An 18411-nucleotide genomic window follows, 5' to 3' on the forward strand; every position below is an offset into this window, starting at 1 on the left:
AGTAAAATAAAACTTTGCTGTTTTATCAAATCTGAGGTACACCAGGTGCACTGGTGTCCAGAGAAGATCAAATCTAAAATAAGATTCAGGGGAATGAGAAGAATAGCAGTGGATATGCAGGTTGTAGTTAGCAGTTCATATGCTTGTGCTGTAAACTGGGACACTAGCCTAAGAGACATAGCATTAGTTTCTTGTTCTGCATGATTCACAGTGAGCAAAGCCAGAAAAACTAGTTGAAACTTCAAAAGTTGCTGCAAAACAGAATCACAATTTTTTTGTAATTATATGGAAGAATAAGCTGTAAATAAAAGCTTTGTCATTGGTTTTAGTTCACAAACCTTTCCCACATTTGACTTGTCTGAGAAATGTACATATTGATATAATTTATTTCAGGTAGAATCTGGAAAGAATAAGAGCAATTGGCTGTGCACATTGCTCTCGGTTTCTTTATAGATTCTTCTTAATATGCAGTGTGGATGTTGTTTTTCTCACTACTGGTTGAATGTGCAAATTTCGCCATGCAGAATTATAAACTTGATCTTTGAAAGCTTGTCCTATTATTTTAACATTAAAATGAAACTTAGCTTAGAATTGTTTCTAAGATAGTCTCTTGTAAGTCATGTTTTTAAATTTGATATAGCAACACGAGGCAGAAGTTAAACAGCTGACAGAAGCCTTGAGAGAAATAACTAAAGAAAATAGAAGGCTGAAGTCATCATTTGACACCTTGAAGGAAATGAATGACTCTTTAAGAAAACAGGTAAAATTAGTTATTTCCTGTTATCAATAATTTTACAGGTTACAGTTAATCATTTTAAATATTTGAACAGCTTAAGTTTGCAAAATTGCTGATTTTTTGTTTCTGTAAAACAAGAATTGTATGAATGACTAAAAGTACTTTCCACACCTTTTTCTAATACTTGAAATTTAGCCTCTCTGATCTTTTACAGTATAAAAAAAGTTGAACTTACTCCTCTGAGCCACTAGCAACAGCTAGTTGTTAGGAAGGACAAATCCATGTCCTCTGAAGCAAATTGAGAGTGGATGGAGAGAAAGTATTTTATAACATAATAAAATCCACCCTGTGCTGATCCTATTAAATAGAAAGTGGAATGTGTATTTCTAACTTCATGTTTGCTCAGTATTTTCAGTTATTTTTACAAATGTTAATTAAGGCAGTATTTTCTCAGTTCTTAAACTGAGACAGTGGTTCATAATGATACAGAGGAAGAATTTTCATCTCAGTTGACTGTTAAGTCTGACCTAAAATGCTGACACACAAGTTGCTGTCTAAACTATTCGACCATTGTTTATTCAGTGAATTAATTACAGTTCTGATAGTCCAAGTACAAAAAAAATCTACATCAGAGCCTTGTTCTTTCTCTTAGAGAAGGTCAGACCTAACTCCTAGAATGTTGATGGTTCTGGTGCAACCCCTCTGTCTCTTTATTTCCTCCTCACTATAAAATCTGCGTTTCTGTACAAACTGAGAGCTTCCGTGAAAATCATGCTGTTCATCATTATATGCATAGAGCATGTTTCTTATATTTAAGTGGAGGTTACAGTTTCTCTCATCTTTTCTCACAGAGCAAACTGTTTTTGTAGCGTGGTCAGTAACTGTTTCATTCTGCAGAGAAAAAAACTCACCCTCCCCATTAACAAGACTATTGGACCATTCTTGAAATGTGCGCTCCATTTTTATGTCACTTCTTCATGAAAAGTAATCAAATGTGTAGTGCCTGTATATCTAGAGAGGCATTGTAGTGCTTATTCTTCCCCTGCAAACTGAGAGGTTGGGCTGCAGGTCAACAAAGAGCTACTGCTGTTTTATTTATCCTGGAACAGGTTGTCCAGAGAGGTGGTGGAGTCTCCCACCTTGGAGATATTCAAAAGCTGTCTGGGCATGGTCCTGGGCAGCCGACTCCCAGTGGCCCTGCTTGAGCTGGGGGGTTGGACCAGGTGACCTCCAGAAGTGCCTGCCAGCCTCAACCATTCTGTGATTCTGTGATTTGTTGAGGAGGTGGATGATGATTTTGTTTCTATCACTTTACATGCTCAGAAGAAAAAACTTGAACTTAAATACTTTAGCTGCTCAGCAATCACATCAAATTATGTCAGTGTGATAGTTAAGAAATGAGGTTTGACTTTACAGATACTTTCATATTTTCTGATTCTTCCAGTTAAGTGATGTAACTGAGCTGAACAAGAAGTTGGAAGGTCAAGCAAGAAAAGTACAAGCTCGTTTAGAGAATCTACAAGTAAGGTTTGTTCTTACACGTACCTGCTTCCTTTGTAGGTAGCAAGTGAAATATAATTCATTGTTACATTTTGTTGTAGAGGAAGCATGAATTTTTAATGGTACAGAAGTCTAAAGATATATGTCAAGTGGTGCAACAAAGTAAACCTATCAAGCAGGAAAAAGTGATGGTAACATCAAAAATTGCTAAGGTAAGAACTGGGCAAAATGAAAGATTCATTCTAAAGACATGAGGCAGTGGAACATTCTCTGTGTATCTGCTAGAAATTAGAAAATGTAACTTCCAATTTTATTTATTTTATGATTCAATTAGTTAAGTAAGAAAAGATACAGATTATATTGGGGAGAACAGACAGTTAACAAAGAATTAAGCTTGTTGCTAAAGATGTCTGTTGGATTTCATATTGTGTATGTATATAGCGTATATATATGTTTTTATTTATATGGTATGTTTTTCTCTTCCTGTCTTTCATCTTTCATCTGTCTATTAAAATTATAACCTGCTTACACTGTAACTGGCTTCTTTCGCTGTGTCAGAGCAAATCTTAAGCTTTCTGGTTGCTGCTACAGTACAGCACTGTTCTTATGAATAACACCAGCTAAAAAGTAATCAGTCAAAGGTATCAGATAAAGAATTTCAATTTTGTAAGCCAGAGATGACTGTACTACTGTTATTTTTTTGAGAAGTAGTCGTTAATGAGGGAAAGAGAATAAATGCAGTGTTCATACACAGTTCCAAAACGATCACCTTGTTTTCCTTAAAGTATCTTCTAGCATCACTTAATGAAATGCTTTCTGTCTCCATGTTGTTCCACTTAGTAGCAAGTCCTCTGGTAGTACTCTGCCAACATCTCCCAACTGGTAATGATTTTCTCCAGCTGGAGGCTAAACTGTGAAATGGGAAAGAGATATTCACACCATGCTATTTAATTAATTACATCAGATGTCTTAAAACTGTGCTGTCTATATATAGCCAACATATTTCTCTGTTTACATAGGTTTTAGTGTACTTTGATTGCAAGTGAAGTATAAACAGTATCAGTAGTTATAGTTCTGAGTGAAGAGGAAAACAGTTATCTGAAGGTAGATACAAGAAAACTTTTGAAGTCTTTAGAGAACTGTTCATGCAGCTTGTCTTCAGGTACCTCTGGATATCTTTCATAGAGTATTTCACTGCAGTGTAGTACAGGGACAGAATGACAATTTCATGAAGTCTTTGTTCTTGTTCTAACAGTTAAATTTTAACAACAGTGGATTGTATGGTCTAGTGTAGAGGTCTATTGCATTAAATGAGAATTTCCACGTGCAAAGGACATTAAGGATTTGCTTTCTCCTGTAATTCGTTTGGCCAGAATTATAAAATGAAGTGATTCTGTATGCAAAAATCTTTTCCCAGGCCTTTTATAATCATTTGTTTAAGTACAAAATAAATTATGTGCGTATTTTTTCACACCCAGAAACCATCACAAATAGTATCTGTTCTGCAGCGGGGAGGGGAGTGAAGTGTGAGAGAGAGAGAGAAACGATGCAGGCTTCTTTCTGGATCTCTGTAAGAAAGGCCTGACAACAAATGGCTTAATGAAATAGCTGTTCTAATAAGACAGAGTAAGAGGAGGAATATAGATAGCGAGTAAATCTTACGTCCCTTCAGATGCTGGGAACCTTGCGTTTGTGCAGCATCAGATGGAGCCTGGGTGGATTTTTCCCAGGGCACACTGAGTGGTTCCTGTTCGTGGAGAGAAACTCCTCCTTTTTGGTCATTCAAGCTATTATATAGTTTTCTTACAAGAAAACAACTCTCTTCATGAAGGACGTTCACAGGAGACCTTTCTGTTGCCCTTTTAGACAAAGGCACAGCCAGGCAGGAGGTGATCACTGGTACCAAGTGGGAGCTGCCTGCAGGCTCCTGTTACAGTGATCTGGCTTTTATCCTGTGCCCAAGCACTGGATAAACTGTGCAGTTGATTGATCTGTGCAGCACAGCACAGGCTGCGCCTACTCAGGTTAACTGTGATGTGGATCTCTGACTCCTCGATGTACAGTGGTCTCCGGGTTGGGATTGCCACCTTCCACCCCTTGATCCACATACAGTTTACCTTTCCCAGAGATATTATAAGTTACAGGTTATATTAATTATTTACAGGCTTCTCAAACTCTGGGTACAAGACCCAACAGAGCAGACATGGCCTGTTCAAGATCACTATTTCCTCGAATATAATGTTTTCCACAGGATCCCGATACAGGAACTTACCTCCCAGATTTTATCAGGCATATACTCATCATCCTTTAAATTATGCATAATATTTCAGAACTAATGTACTCTCATTTATTTCAGTCTGTTACTATTTTGGCTTAGAAAAATCATTAACTTGAAAGCTGAAATATCTGATGTTGTGGATGTATTACAGCTACCATTGAATTCACGAGTTTATGAGCTCTTAACTTTTCTTATGGATTGGATCTCAGACCAGCACCTTAGCAAAATACAAATACAAGAAGAAAGAGAGGACAGCCATAAACTTCTGGTTACCCAGACCTCCAAAAAAACCTGCACCCAGGAAAGGTGTATGAAGGTAAAGGAGTTTGGATTGTTTGCTTGTGTTAATATGTTTTCAGATTTATGGGTTTTATTAAATGATTTTGAGAATATAACAGGTCAGCCTGTTTTATACGTGCTTTGGATACAGTAATTAAAACAAAGTCACTCTTAATAAGTCAGTATTAATTCCGGCAGTGAGATACAATAGATAATTTGTCTTTTGTAAAGCATACCGATCATTTTTAAGGAAAAGTGTGGTGTTCAGTCTCAGCTTGAGAGTTTCAGCATTTTATTTGAAGTCACTTCTGTCAGTTGATAATTTGTCTTGTGGTTTATGTATAACACTGTACATAATTCCTTTTTCTAAGGAGATGAACATGTCTAATTTAAAATATTTTGATGCCTGTATTAGATATTAAAGTTTCGATTTATGACTGATAAAAGGTGATACTATGCTATGCTTTAAGATGTTTATCGTTTTCTTTCTTTCTGGGGATACCAAGGTTTGGAAGTCAGTGAGGTGTTCATAAAATATTCTTTTATTGTTTTTCTTCATTATATTAAAGATTTATAGCTATTGGAATTGGATTTACTGAGATTGAATTCACACTCATTTATTTTCTCCACTTTTGCATGTAAACCTCTGTAAAATTTAAAATCTGTGTATGTGTATAATTCTGTTACCTGTAGTGGATCTGCCCAGTGAGTATTTGCATATGTAATCTGTAAAACTCCAAGAGAAACTTAGGAGTTTTGTTTGTTTGTTTTTCACTTATGGTTAGCTTATACAGTAGTTTCGTATACTGCACGTAATTTTACTTTTGTATATTTTTACAGCTTTTGCCTATGGCTACTGAGCAACTCCAGTGGATGCCATTTGTGAATCCTAAACTACACATGCCTGTGATTAAATTTATTTACTGGTCTATAAGACAGCTAGACAGTGGTATTCAGGTAAAACAAGTAGTCCTCTTGCAGTGTGTTTTTTTTAAAAAAGGAAATTCCCAGAAGATATTAATGGATTTTGTGTTTTAAATACATATGAGAAGTGGATGTTTTCAGATAGTATATACAAAAGAAACTCTGCTGTCTTTGCAAAGCATAAATTCATAGTGTTTACCACAGATACATGGCAAATGAAAAAAATAAATTCTTTTTCAAGTTAATTTTAAATTTTGCTTTGTGTATCTAAACATAGTTTTCATAAGGATGTTATCTCTGTTGTGGTGTCTAAGCATCTCAGAAATTATATTTTTACATATGTATTTACAAAACATTTGTACTGGAAAAGGTAATATTTTAGGTTCACTTTATGCATGAGATTTGTTGAAATTGATGGAAGTGTGTGGCAAAGTAGCAAAGGAATTTTGATTTTTCTGTTCTCTGTACAGTGTCTAACCATACAACTCCCTCTGACTAGTCTGCTATAAGAAAATATTTAGCAGTATAATAAAAAGACAGTAGCCGTACTGTAAAGACCCAGTATAGTGCATAGTGCTGTCATTAGTGCTTTTGCTAAAGCACAAGGTAGGAAATTTTGTAAATATCTTGAGTTTAAATGCAATAGAATAATAAGCTGTTGGTTTTAGTGCTAATAAGAAACTGTATTTTAAATGAGCATATTGTGACGTTTGATTCTGTATAGTTCATGATGAAAAGTCTAATAGATCTTACCTGTACAGTATTCTTAAGGTTCATGTTTAGACCTTGATTCTGTAAATGCTTTTACAGGATATAACTACAGGCAACCTTACAAAATAGAGTTGACTGAAGCTGAGCTTGCTATGGAACCAGAGGGAACTTAAATAATGACAGCCTATCAGGGGCCCTCACTAACTAGTGTCTTTGTGAAGTATGTGTTGATAAGGCGCCGTGATAATGTTCAACTGCTTTTGGAACACAAAGTAGTATTTCCAATACAGATTATATTCCAATACACAGTCAAACCGTTTGCTATTTAATATTTAATAGCTAGGGGAACATATGTATCTCTATATAGTACACAGGATTTTAATGTGTTTTAATGTTTACACTAACTGTGTGCATTGTTTGAAACAGCATGCAACAATGACATCAACAATGAGGAGACTTGGCGAAGATATTTTCAAAGGCATAGTAAGTAAGGGAAACCCACATAGTTCTTCTGAAGAGCCTAGAGAGAGTAAATCAAAATCGGCAGCTTTCTTTAAGAGCTCCTGTATGCCTTTGAGGTTTCTGTCAACTTTAATTGTGCTTAGAACAGTGACACAAGGTAAGTTCTGATTTTTTAAAATTTATTTATTTATTTCAGTCATGTGCCTGGACAAAAAACATTTCAGTGAAGCTGTAGTGTCTGTTACGCTTTATTACTTGAATTTTAGTACCTTGTGAAGAAAAATATACGGGAAAAAATATGATTCTTGCTATTATTCATTTCATGTTGGAATTTATGTGTTCCTTTTAGTATGACGACTTCTTGTCAGACAAATCAACAAAGAGATGTTGGTAATTTTGTCAAACTGTCACTACAGCAGTGATTGGATTGCCAAGAGCTTTACTGCATGGAATGGCACAGCTAGTTGCTCTTTTATAAACTAAGTAGCAGATTTTGCACAGTTCTAGAATTTCACTGTTCTGTTTAAGCTAGTAGGTTATTTACCAATCCCCTGAAAGGCTGATCAGCTGCAGTGTCAAGTGTTTCTTTTCTGACATAGTTACAACTTTGCTGCATTTATCTTTATAGATAAATCTGATGTCCATTGTATTTCTGATGTATCTGTAGTCACACAGAGAAAGCCACTTGTGTAGTGGATTATAATTGCTAGATTGAATTGTGATACAATATATGTCCTGAAATTGCTTTGTCCCTTGGTCTAAGTTTAGTGTACGGTTCATACTCGAGCCCTTATGTGTCTGCTGCTCCCCTCTTCTCCTACCAAGTCTGGCACTGCAAATGGCCACCCATAAAACATTATCAACATTGAAACATGCTGCTCCATGACATTGTCAGTTCTTGATATGATTGTCCATTCAGATTTCATTGTTAAATAGACTCATTTACAAAGGCATCATGTTCTGTTTACATAAAAATGTTTTAGACTTGAAAGCCGCCTGTCTAGCATGAAAAGTGGCCTTTTTATCCAAAATCTTCCAAAATGTAGTATAGTAATGTACTTTGTTAACAAGGCAAAAGCAAACAAGGTCATTTCAGGAGATAACACAGCTTTGAAAATAGTCACTTCTGCTCCGGGTTATGACAGGTTACTCCACTTGTGCAGTTTTCAAGATGCTATGGCAAATCTTGTCAGTGGGGCCTTCTTTGAAAACAGATATGACCTGAAAAGATTAAAGCATTTTCTTTAAAGTGATGACAGAAATGGACTGTTTCTTGTGAGCTCTGAGCACACTACGAGAAGAGGCACAAACTCGGATTTTTAATGCTTTCCTTCCTTATCCTTTTGACATAGAGATTGGTGTACACTTTTCTGTCAGAACCCAGAGAAGAAAAACCTTCAATCAATTTGATTTATAGAGATATTTTAAAATTAACTTACAGATTAACTTTGGTCATTTAAACAAATTCTTACCTATTTCTAATTTATATATGACTTCTTTGAAAACTTCAGTGGTAGTACTTAATCTGAATTACGCTTGAGGTTTCTTAATTCGTAAATCTGAAGATTTGATGAGTAATCCAAAAGAATGTCTTATTTTGACGTTTTTATTAGCTTTCTCTTTTGAGTTAATTCTTTTAATTCAATACTAGTTTCAGTGATTGCTATGAATTAATTTTGTTCACCTATGCAAAAAGAGTCCATCAGCATAAAAGCAGCAGAGTTGACAGGTCCCCTCTGAATCCTAAATGCAATATAATTGCCACATATTATCAAGTTGAGCTTCTGACTATATGAAGACTTCATTTTTTGTGTATTTATTTCTTTGGGAAAAAAAAAAAAAAGAAAAATTCAAATATCCTCTTAAACAATGTAGCCCAGACAGCCTTCAAAGCTTGTTAGGGGATTATTGTATCTGAAACAGCTACATCATTTTCGGTTCACGCTTCTGCCTTTTGTTAACCAAAAAGAATCGGGAGAGGGGTGTAAGGGGGCATCACAGGGTGAGGGACTTTTTCCTTTCACTGTGAGTTTTTTTTTTGTTTCCACTTCTTTCCCAGGATCCTCCCACCTTTCACACTAGCAGAAGATGTATAACAGTGGTGTAAAGTAGATTTCTCTACTTAAAACCTATATAATTTTGTGTTGGCAAAGAAATAGGGGAAGTTGGGACTTCCCTGCCTGATGGGAGAGGGAGAAGATAAAGGTTTCAAACTAGACACTAAGAGTTAACAAGAATTAGATTGTGTCTGGATAGGGTGAGAAAAAAACTGGAAAATGTATCTCAAAGAATAAAGTAACTGTTCTCTCAGCTGATTTGTTAACTGCTGCCTTCAGTTATGAGGCCTTTTCTCTCTCCAAGGGAAACAGGGAACAAGAGGTGTTGCAGATCCTTTTTATGGAAGTCAGGCAGAAAACACTAATTATATACCATTAAGAGCAGGTGTAAGAGGTGATTACTGCCTACCTGCAGTGATTTAGGAGTACTGTGGTGCCGCATAACTGGGATTTTCTGCAAGAGTAAGTTTTACAAGGATAGTATAAGAAGGAATCTGTCTATAACCCTCTTCCAATTCTTTGTGATACTAACTACTTATTTTTCCCTTTTCAAAAACATTTTAAAAGCACCGATCATTTTGATAGCAAATAATTGTTCACTGGGGTTATGACTATGAGCAATCTGATCTAACTTCATAGATGGTCCTGCTTTGGGCAGGAGATTCGAATCTAAATTATTCCATGATTCTATTTTTGCTATCTTTTGTTCTGAGAATGGTTTGTATTTTAAAATGTCTTTACTAGTAACACATCCCCTCTGCTAGTAACACAAAGAGATGGAGACAGGTTACAGAGATGTTAATTTTCAAGGTAATCCTGAAAAACCATGCCAGAGTGTCAGAATCAGATGCCTGCTTTGCATGAAATATGTTATGAATTTTGGGCCATTTCTTAGAAAGCAGAGATCCACATCACAAAATTGCTGCAATCTCTGGCACCCTAATTGACACTAATCAGGGATGCCAGAGATTTTAAATTCGTAGATAATGAGCAATGTTCTTGTTCATGGAAGTCATCCTTCTGGATTAGATAGTTAAGCAGATTAGTATGTCTTTATGCTTAACTGACCTGTGCAGTATTTATATTGTGAGTATTTACAGCAAACACAGGATTTAAACATGGTAGAAGACCACCCTGACATCATTAATGAATGTACACAGTATTCCTCCCCTTCCCCGCCCCCCCCCCCCCCCCCCGCCCCGTTGGAGGGGACTATTTCAGTCAGGATATTTTGGTGAAGCATGATAATTACTCTTAAATTGAGACACATTCCTAGAAATGTTTGATAAAAACAATGCAAAAGGAATTGCAATACAAAAAATAGTTATTGCAGAGACTTACTTATGCTACATCTTACTTATGCAGATGAACACCATTGATTAGAATGAATCGGTTTAGCTTCTCATGGTTGCTTTTTACTGCTGGCTTCTATAACATGGAAAATATGATCTGTTTTTAAACATATGTCGAATATCACTGCGTATGAATTTTGATCACTCTGACCACATGGCACTAATGATCTAGTGATAAGATAGCACATTTGGTTTGAACATATATCCCATTTCCTTCAAAATGTCAGTATCCAGCAGATGGCACTGTAGTTAAACTTTTGCTACGGGATAATTTGTTACATATTTAATTTTCTGCACTCCAGATGATCAATGCTACTCCAAGATACTGAGAAAGATTTGACATCAGGAAGTTAAGAAAATTAGATTGGTTCACTTAATCTACATTCTTCGTATAATTTAGTGCACTCCACAATGGATGAGTATATAAAATGTATGCACTGAAACTTAAACTACGTCTTTTTATAGAAAGGAATGGGAGTAGTTGCTCTCATGAAAGTAATTCCTCTTATTCAGACAAATCAGCCCTTGACTCCTCTAATAGAGGTTTGCCACATGTTGAAACCAACATTGTCTCAAACTATGCAAGCTTGTAATTTCTTCCGTCTTGAGCAAAATATTAGAAGGGCTTTATATTTGTAAGTATATTTTTCTTCAGCATATGAGTTGTAGTTAGTCTTTTTCTCCACTCAGAACAAATTGTTAAGGAATAAAAACAGGCAGAGGATGTCTTTAAATAAAAATAAAATTTAATATTTTCAGCCATTTAACTTTTAAGTATATCTGCAACAGTAACTCTCAGGATAGCTATTCACATATTGCTTAATGGAACTATGATTATAGAAGTTTTATTGCCTGTATTCTGATATCTTTCAGTGGATTACCTGGCTCAAGCATTTGATTCCCTTCGCATAGACTTGAAGACAGATGAAGGGAAGGCCTTATTTTTGGAATACCAATGTGTACCTGTCATATTAAGTCACTTAAAAGTATCCAGCAGAGGTCTGCTTTCCAGTGCTCTTGATGGATTACTTCAGATGACCATGGAATCTGGTAAATTTGAGTAATTAAAAAAAAAAAAAAACATTATCATGTTGAAAACAGGTGAGGTAAGCATAAATACAACATAAAAATAGCATGATTCTTCTGTATAAATAATCTAATCTAGTATTGGCATTTGTTTGTATCATCATTAGAGACATAAAATGTATTTCTGAATTGTCTGTCTCTTTCTGAGTTGTCTTGTCTTTTCTTCTCCCTCGCAGCACGTATGCTTTTATTTTGTCCTGGTTACTTTCTTATTTATTGATGTGAATGTTTTTGTTGCTATTTTTGGTTTGGCTTTTCAGTTTATTTCACTGTTCTACCTTTGCTCATGTTTTTCTTTGAAGTCAGGCTGTGCCTGGGAAGCCATATCATGAAAACATGCCAGCAGGTGGAGGTAAAAAATAGGCTTTATTGAAATTCTTTTTCTAGTTTGAATGAACAGCTCATCCCCAGTCATTTTTCACTTTCTAATAATTGGAAATGGCATTTCTAGAAGAGATGGTTATGTTTTGCTGAATTTTACTGAGCTGAGATGGTTATGTTTTGCTGAGTTTTACTGTGCTGTGGCCCTATAAAAGGGTTAATAATCTCATTTGTCACAGCGATTTTCCAAGTGATACAGGCTAAGAATCAGTTGACAACCAACTGGATGAACACGAAAGTAGTGAGGCATTCCAGTGCCATGTTGAATAAACCTTTCAAAAGATAAAAATCACTCACTGCCTTTTAGAACAGAAAAGGGGAGTGGGCTGCTGCTATATTTGAGATGTATATTGTTATTTTGGGAGTATTTTGTTACCATGCATTATAGCGGTAAAAATAGAAAGCATGTTTGACTTGGGATGGAACAGCATTGAGTTAAAAGCCATTTTGTAGCGAGGTGAGTGTCAGAAGGATTTAACTAAGGTTTTATTCTTCCTTGCAGACTCTTTTTCTAACCATGTAATTAGAGTAGTCTTACACACTAACAGTACTGACAGTATTCTTCCTAATAGTCATAACTATGATCGGTAAAGTGATTGGGAAAGAGATAGTTGTACGCACAAAAGTAACGTAAGCAAGGTGGGTGGTGTCTGGTATTACTTTGGGTAATGCCAGTAACAGTACATCTTCTGTTACCTAGCAGTAGTTACTCTGATACCCTAGATGCCTGCAGTTTGAAGAATAATGGAGATATGTTGTGAGAGACTCATGTTTCGCCTTGTTGCTTCTCAGAGAAGATGTATATACGTGAAATCAGGGAAGGAAGAGTAATGTTTAATTGAATTGACATTTAATTTAGAATTTATTTCTCGGCAACTGGATATAAAGCCTTATGCAGAGCCTTCCTCTTTGGTAGAATAAATTGCCAATACACAAGTCATAGGCTTATTCTGCTCTTTTCTAGTACATATTTAGTGTTTTGCAAGAAATTGTTAACTATGAGAAGTAGTATTGTTGATGGGAAATCGTATTTTCATTCCTTTGTAAGTTTCCTATTAAAAAGTCATTAAAAGACAAAGTAGAAGGCGGCAGTGGATATTCAGAGGGCTCTCTGTGTTACATTAAAACGGGAATTTATGCTCGATTTTAAAGCTGTATTCGCATGTAGCCTTAAATATGAAGTCATAGGTAGCTGACCATATGCTAAAATACGGAATCACATTACCCAAAAAGAGAGCATTTGACCAACAGGAAGCAAAGTCTAGGCTTTTGTTTTTTCCTGTAAGATACGCAATCCTAGGCATTCTTTCAACTTGCTGCAATAGTTTTCTGGCTCTGTAGGATTATTCCAATATTTTTGTTCAAAAATATTACCTTTAGAGCCAAAGTGAACAGAAATTAAGTTGGAAAAAAAGCCAGTGCTTTATTTTTTTCCAGATATTCTTTTCTATAACTCAGTTTTTTAAGTTTTAAATTTTTTGTGAAATATTTTTACAGATTCAAATTTTAGTTGTCTGGACTGAAAGATGTGAATCAGATATGAAGTAACTACTATGTTGCACTACTCCTCCCTGTAACTGCATGTACCTTTTGTTATAGTAAGCAATGAATGCTAATGGTTCTGTACAGTCCAGGCCTGTCTGAGGGCCTCATGTAGGACCTGTAAGAAATTATCTTCTTCATGTTCCAGAAACGAAACCTAGATTTCCCTCATATTAAGGAAAATTTGCTTAAGCTGCATGTGAAGAAAGTACCTACTGGTCTAAGATGGATATTTCTGTGCTTCGATAGAAATTATAACAAGAGAGTCTGCAGTACTGCTTAAGCCCATTGACTGATTTGGTTTTGGTTTTCTGATTTTAGATCAGTATCATTGCTTTTGGCTTCATAGTATATCTGGTACAACAGATCCTGGAGGATCCAAGTTTCCATTGCAAGTTCATACAACATTGACAGTGCTGATAAGGCATTCGGTTACTGAAAACCTGATGTCAAATGCAACAGCTGAGGCATTGGTATCATCTGTTTTCTATGTATGTACAAGACGTTAATGGCAAACTAAAATTAATAGTCTTACCGCTGTGCATCTTACTGGCACATAGGCTTTCACGCACTCCCTTTCCATTTCTGTTCAGGAGTTTCACATCAAGAATCTAGGAGAGTCCTGACACCACCATTTCAATGGGAAATGGTGGAAGATTGAAAGGTAACGTTTTCAGTACTTTTTTTCTCTGTTTACCTATGATGTCATTATTATATGCTCATCAGTCCTGGCCAGGTCAGGATATGCATTCATACGCAATAGCTTCTACTGTTCTGATTGTTGCCTTGTTCTGTTAGATGTTTTTTTCACAAGGAAGAGAAGGATCAGCAGGCAAAGGTGGAGGAATAATTAATTCCAGAGTGATTTAGTTGTCTGAGAAAGCTTGCTAGATCATAAGGTCGTCCAGAGGATGGCTTCAGGGCATTTCAAAACCTGAAAAAAATGCATGAAGTTGAGATTCTTCAGTTCCTCCTGGTAACCGTGGCCAGAAAGCCAAATAGTGTGTTAAATGTTTGGTGCTCTTTTTTGCCTGGTAGGCTGGAAGTAACATTTAACAAGGAATTTTTGGTACTAGAACTGCAGTATCATTTTTTGGCACTTTAGAGATGCCATGATTCTTTCTAGGGCTTTCTTTGCACTAGGTCAGCATCTCATGGCTACTATTTGGGAAAGATTAAAGCAACAAGGATCACTTAAAATAAGTTTAGTTTAAAAAAAGAAAAAGAAAAGAAAAAAAAAAAGAAAAAGGACAGTAAACCAGGATTTGTTTGGCAAGATCTACTTCTCTGTCATTCTCTAAATGTGTGTTGTTGACACTCACCATGTGCTTCTGTCAAGGTAAGGCTAACTTTAATAAAACAGCTTGTCTATTTATAAAAAAGACTCCCACAGAGCGGTGGGAAGAAGTAAAATCTATATGGTGAGAGGCAGCTGGTAGCCAAAATCTCTGTGTATCATGCTGCTTTGTATGCAATGGCCCACACATGTTTTGGATGTTTGGGCACATCCATGCCCTTAAGACTGTGGCTGATGAAGATAACTATCAGGGTTGGAGTTCAAACCATAAAAAATACTTCATTTAAAGATCAGTACCCCTTCAGTTCAAAGGCTAATGAAACACTTTGCTCATTAAGAATTTGGAGCTCCTCTGTTTTCAGTGAGCTTATGCATTCCAGTCTGAAGGAAGAAGCAGATGACGTTTTTTTGCACTGTACAACTCAGTTGAGGTACACAGGAAGAAGCATAGGTTACTGCACCAAATGACCCCTACCCAGCTTCTAGTGACAGACTCTCTTTCCGGAAACCTGGCTTGGAATCCCCAGGTCTAATGAGAGCAAGAAAGTGTGAGCAATGAATATTACAGATAGTTTCAGTGGATTTGTACTCTTGCATTACCTTTCCCATCCATGCCTTCATGACAAGGTACTGTTGAAGCAACATCTGAATGTTCACTTAGATGACAGAAGAGCAGAAAATGTAACCTTAGTCATCAGGGATCAGGCCTTTCATTCCTACTCCAAAGACAAAAAGGGAATATCAGTTTAGTTTGACGCCCTTTGTTTCAAGAGGTCTATCCGTTTTCATTCATAGAGGTAAAATCATTTGTCATTATTTCCTATCAACCTTCAAAATGTTCTTTTTGGTTCATCTCTCAGTATTACTTCAGATTCCCGGTTGGAACATTTTTGGTCACTACTAGGATCAGGGTTTACTCTTTTATCTTTTTGATCCCAGGTTAGTGAGAGCTTACCATTTTCCGCGGGAATGATGTCGGTCTAGTAGATCTCATAAACCAGCTGCAAGCTCATTTAAAACTATAAATAAAAATATGCCTGAGGTCCACAGCTTCATGAAAAGTTTGTCTGAGTTGACATGTATTCTGTACAAGAGTGGGTAACACCAGTGTACTTGTCCAGCTAGGCCACGGTAGTCTTAACACCATAGGAAGTCTGTGAAGAAATGATTAAGACTTTTGTTACCCTTGGGAAGCTTATTTGTGTATGTTTCTTGAAACTTAGATGCATCATCATAGCATACAAAGCTCCAGAGCCCATGTTATAGTATACAATACAGTCACATTGTTTCTTGGAAGGATTCAAGTTATGTGTATTTATCAAATTGGGATCTTAAATCGCATACATGTCACGAGACTACATTATGTTTTAGGTAGCAGAACTTGGATAGTATTCCAGCTGCACAGGCATTTCCCAGACATCAGTGAGTTTTCATGCCATTGTATAATTCTGAAGTATGGTGCCAGCCAAAAATAATCTCACGATTGTGTTCCAATTATTAACGTTTTTGGAACTGTAACAGTATGTCACGGAAACAGAAAAATATATATCTATATATATATATATATGCCAATCTTGCTTGCCTCACCTCTTTTACAGAAATGTTAAAGCCTAAGGAGGAGGGTAAAATGTTATACTGATTACTGTTCTTGTAATACACAAAAACATTCATCGTTGGAACAAAGGCTGACTTTTAAATGGCAGGGATGAAAAAAGTTGAGGTCAGTTTCGGCCAGCTCCTCAGGGCGTAAGAGTGAGAGGAGCTGCTAGAGATGTTATGCAGTAGTTTCAGAGAGTTTGCTTTGTGTCAAGAGAACTTCAGTTTCAGCTTACTTTCATGCTGTAATAGTCTTTTTCTTTTTGTTTTGTTTTGTTTTGCCATGTTCCAGTACTTCTGTGGATTCTGTTCGCTACTTTTACTGTTACTACATTTGAGGAAAGAAATTTTGCAACTGAGTGAAGTCCTTACCTAATCATTTGCTTTCTGTTAGCAAATACTTGCTTCATTTAACCACTAGAAACTTGATAAGTAGCTGAAATTAAGGTGTAAGTAATTGTTAGGGTAGACAATATAATTTTAAATAATTTATGTTTTATTTCATGTCGTTTGCATGCTGGAGTGATTCTTTTCCTTTGGATAAGCTCAGTAGCCTAAGTTGAAGTATAGTTGGTTTAGTCTGCTATCTTTAGTGGAAGTAATAGGTCACTTCTAAATTCCACAGTTTGGAGAGTTAACAGCTTGTTATGAACCTGGCAGTAGAAAATCAACTCAACGAAGATATTTTGCCCTTTTATCTTACTACATTCTGCTAATATTTTTGTCTAAAAATGTCCGTAATGGTGCATAAAGTGGTACATTTCAACCTTTTCAGTCTTCTATTTTAAATGTACTTTCCAATAGCGGATACATGTGAACACAGCACCAAAGCAGCGGTTTACCTATATTTTCATTGTAGCTATCTCATCAGTGCTGGTTTTGTTTCATGGTCAGATGGGATGAGTGCCAGTTCAGGTTTATCCTTTTCAGTCTCTTATTTGGCTCTCCATACTTGTTACCAGGATTTCAATCCATGTTCGTTTTCTGGAGGATGCCCATCCTTCCTTTGCTGCAAAGATTGACTGATAAAAGCAGAATCAAGGGAGCAAGTCCTGCAGTCTTTTTTTAATGGTGGTGGTGTTTTGCTTGAATCTGGGGCTTCAGATGAGTGCCATAAAATTTAACTTGATCCTTCTTTTGATCTTTGAAACTAATGAGTGGTCTATAAAGACATCTTTCTCGCTTCCCCTTGAGTAAAAGGGGAAGAGATATATTCCTGCTGATTTGACAGGAAAGAATGATTTCAGTACCAAGGCTTTTGAAGGTTTCATTCAAAAGGAAGGAGAGCAGGCTACCAAGCCATGATGTTTGGTTTTCAGTCCCATCTCTAAGCAATGAACTTGTCTGAAGATAGAAGTAAGAATGAAACCTTCTCTGATAGAATTGTCACAGAAAGTAGATTTAGTGTCTTGATAAACTCTGAATGTTCTTGGTGATGAGATTTCAACAGATGCAGTGCTCTGACTGTCTTTGAAATTTTGGGAGCAAAATGTGTTAACTACTTAATACTGATATGTTTCAGTTTAGTTGAATGGCTTATAATGTATTTATTGCTTAAAAAAGCATTTCCCATTTCAATTACTATTAAAATTAACATTTAATAATTAAATTAACATTTAATAATTTTAATCACCCCAATTGTTATAGTATGATACCAGTGGCTTCCAGGGCATCTTCATACCCCAAAGTTCTCTCCCTTTGACTACAAATTCCTTTTCTCAGCAGATCTTGTTTCTAGGACAGTAGTTGCAACACACTGTTCAAGAGAATTCCTGGATGCCAGACATGAAACGTTTTCTGGAAACAATCTAGTAATAAGTAGCATGACCTCAGCAAGAAAATTTGTTCTGTGGGTGTTGAAGAACATCACATCATTAGTATTAAATCACCCTGTAGCTGAAGACTTGTCATATACAATCTTGTTGACTACTGTTGTTCCTGTCTTCTTGCATCTCACACAGCTTACTGTGTTTTTTTTACCTGTGAATCAGTTAAAAGGGTTCCAAAGGATGTAGTGAGTTTATAGTCACTTATCAAAAATACCATTGTTGAACTGTAGTCTGATTCATGCTTGATTTGAGATCTGCTGTTAACAAAGAGCTGCCTGTCTCAATTTCACCCTTTGCACTTTTACACAAAGACAGCACACGGCTTAAATTCCTCCTGCAGTGATAGCTGACTTCTGTCATGTAGATTAGTAGGTTTCCCTT

General features: G+C 36.2%; 1 protein-coding gene across 4 annotated transcripts in view; it reads left to right on the forward strand.

Moving 5' to 3' along the window:
* The window catches only part of CCDC138 (coiled-coil domain containing 138), a 43094-nt gene that overhangs the window by 12598 nt on the left and 12085 nt on the right, over positions 1-18411 (forward strand). For 3 of the 4 annotated variants that reach the window (XM_075136310.1, XM_075136327.1, XM_075136319.1), the window contains 7 exons: positions 641-760; positions 2181-2258; positions 2338-2448; positions 4666-4830; positions 5634-5750; positions 6855-7047; positions 11173-11349. In XM_075136310.1, coding sequence (XP_074992411.1) covers positions 641-760; positions 2181-2258; positions 2338-2448; positions 4666-4830; positions 5634-5750; positions 6855-7047; positions 11173-11349 — 961 coding nt within the window. Of the gene's footprint in view, positions 1-640; positions 761-2180; positions 2264-2337; positions 2449-4665; positions 4831-5633; positions 5751-6854; positions 7048-11172; positions 11350-18411 lie in introns of those variants that run through there. The other variant, XM_075136335.1, reaches the window with a different exon arrangement.

The sequence above is a fragment of the Calonectris borealis genome, chromosome 1 (genome assembly GCF_964195595.1).
Source record: "Calonectris borealis chromosome 1, bCalBor7.hap1.2, whole genome shotgun sequence".
In the NCBI taxonomy this organism is placed as follows: domain Eukaryota; kingdom Metazoa; phylum Chordata; class Aves; order Procellariiformes; family Procellariidae; genus Calonectris; species Calonectris borealis.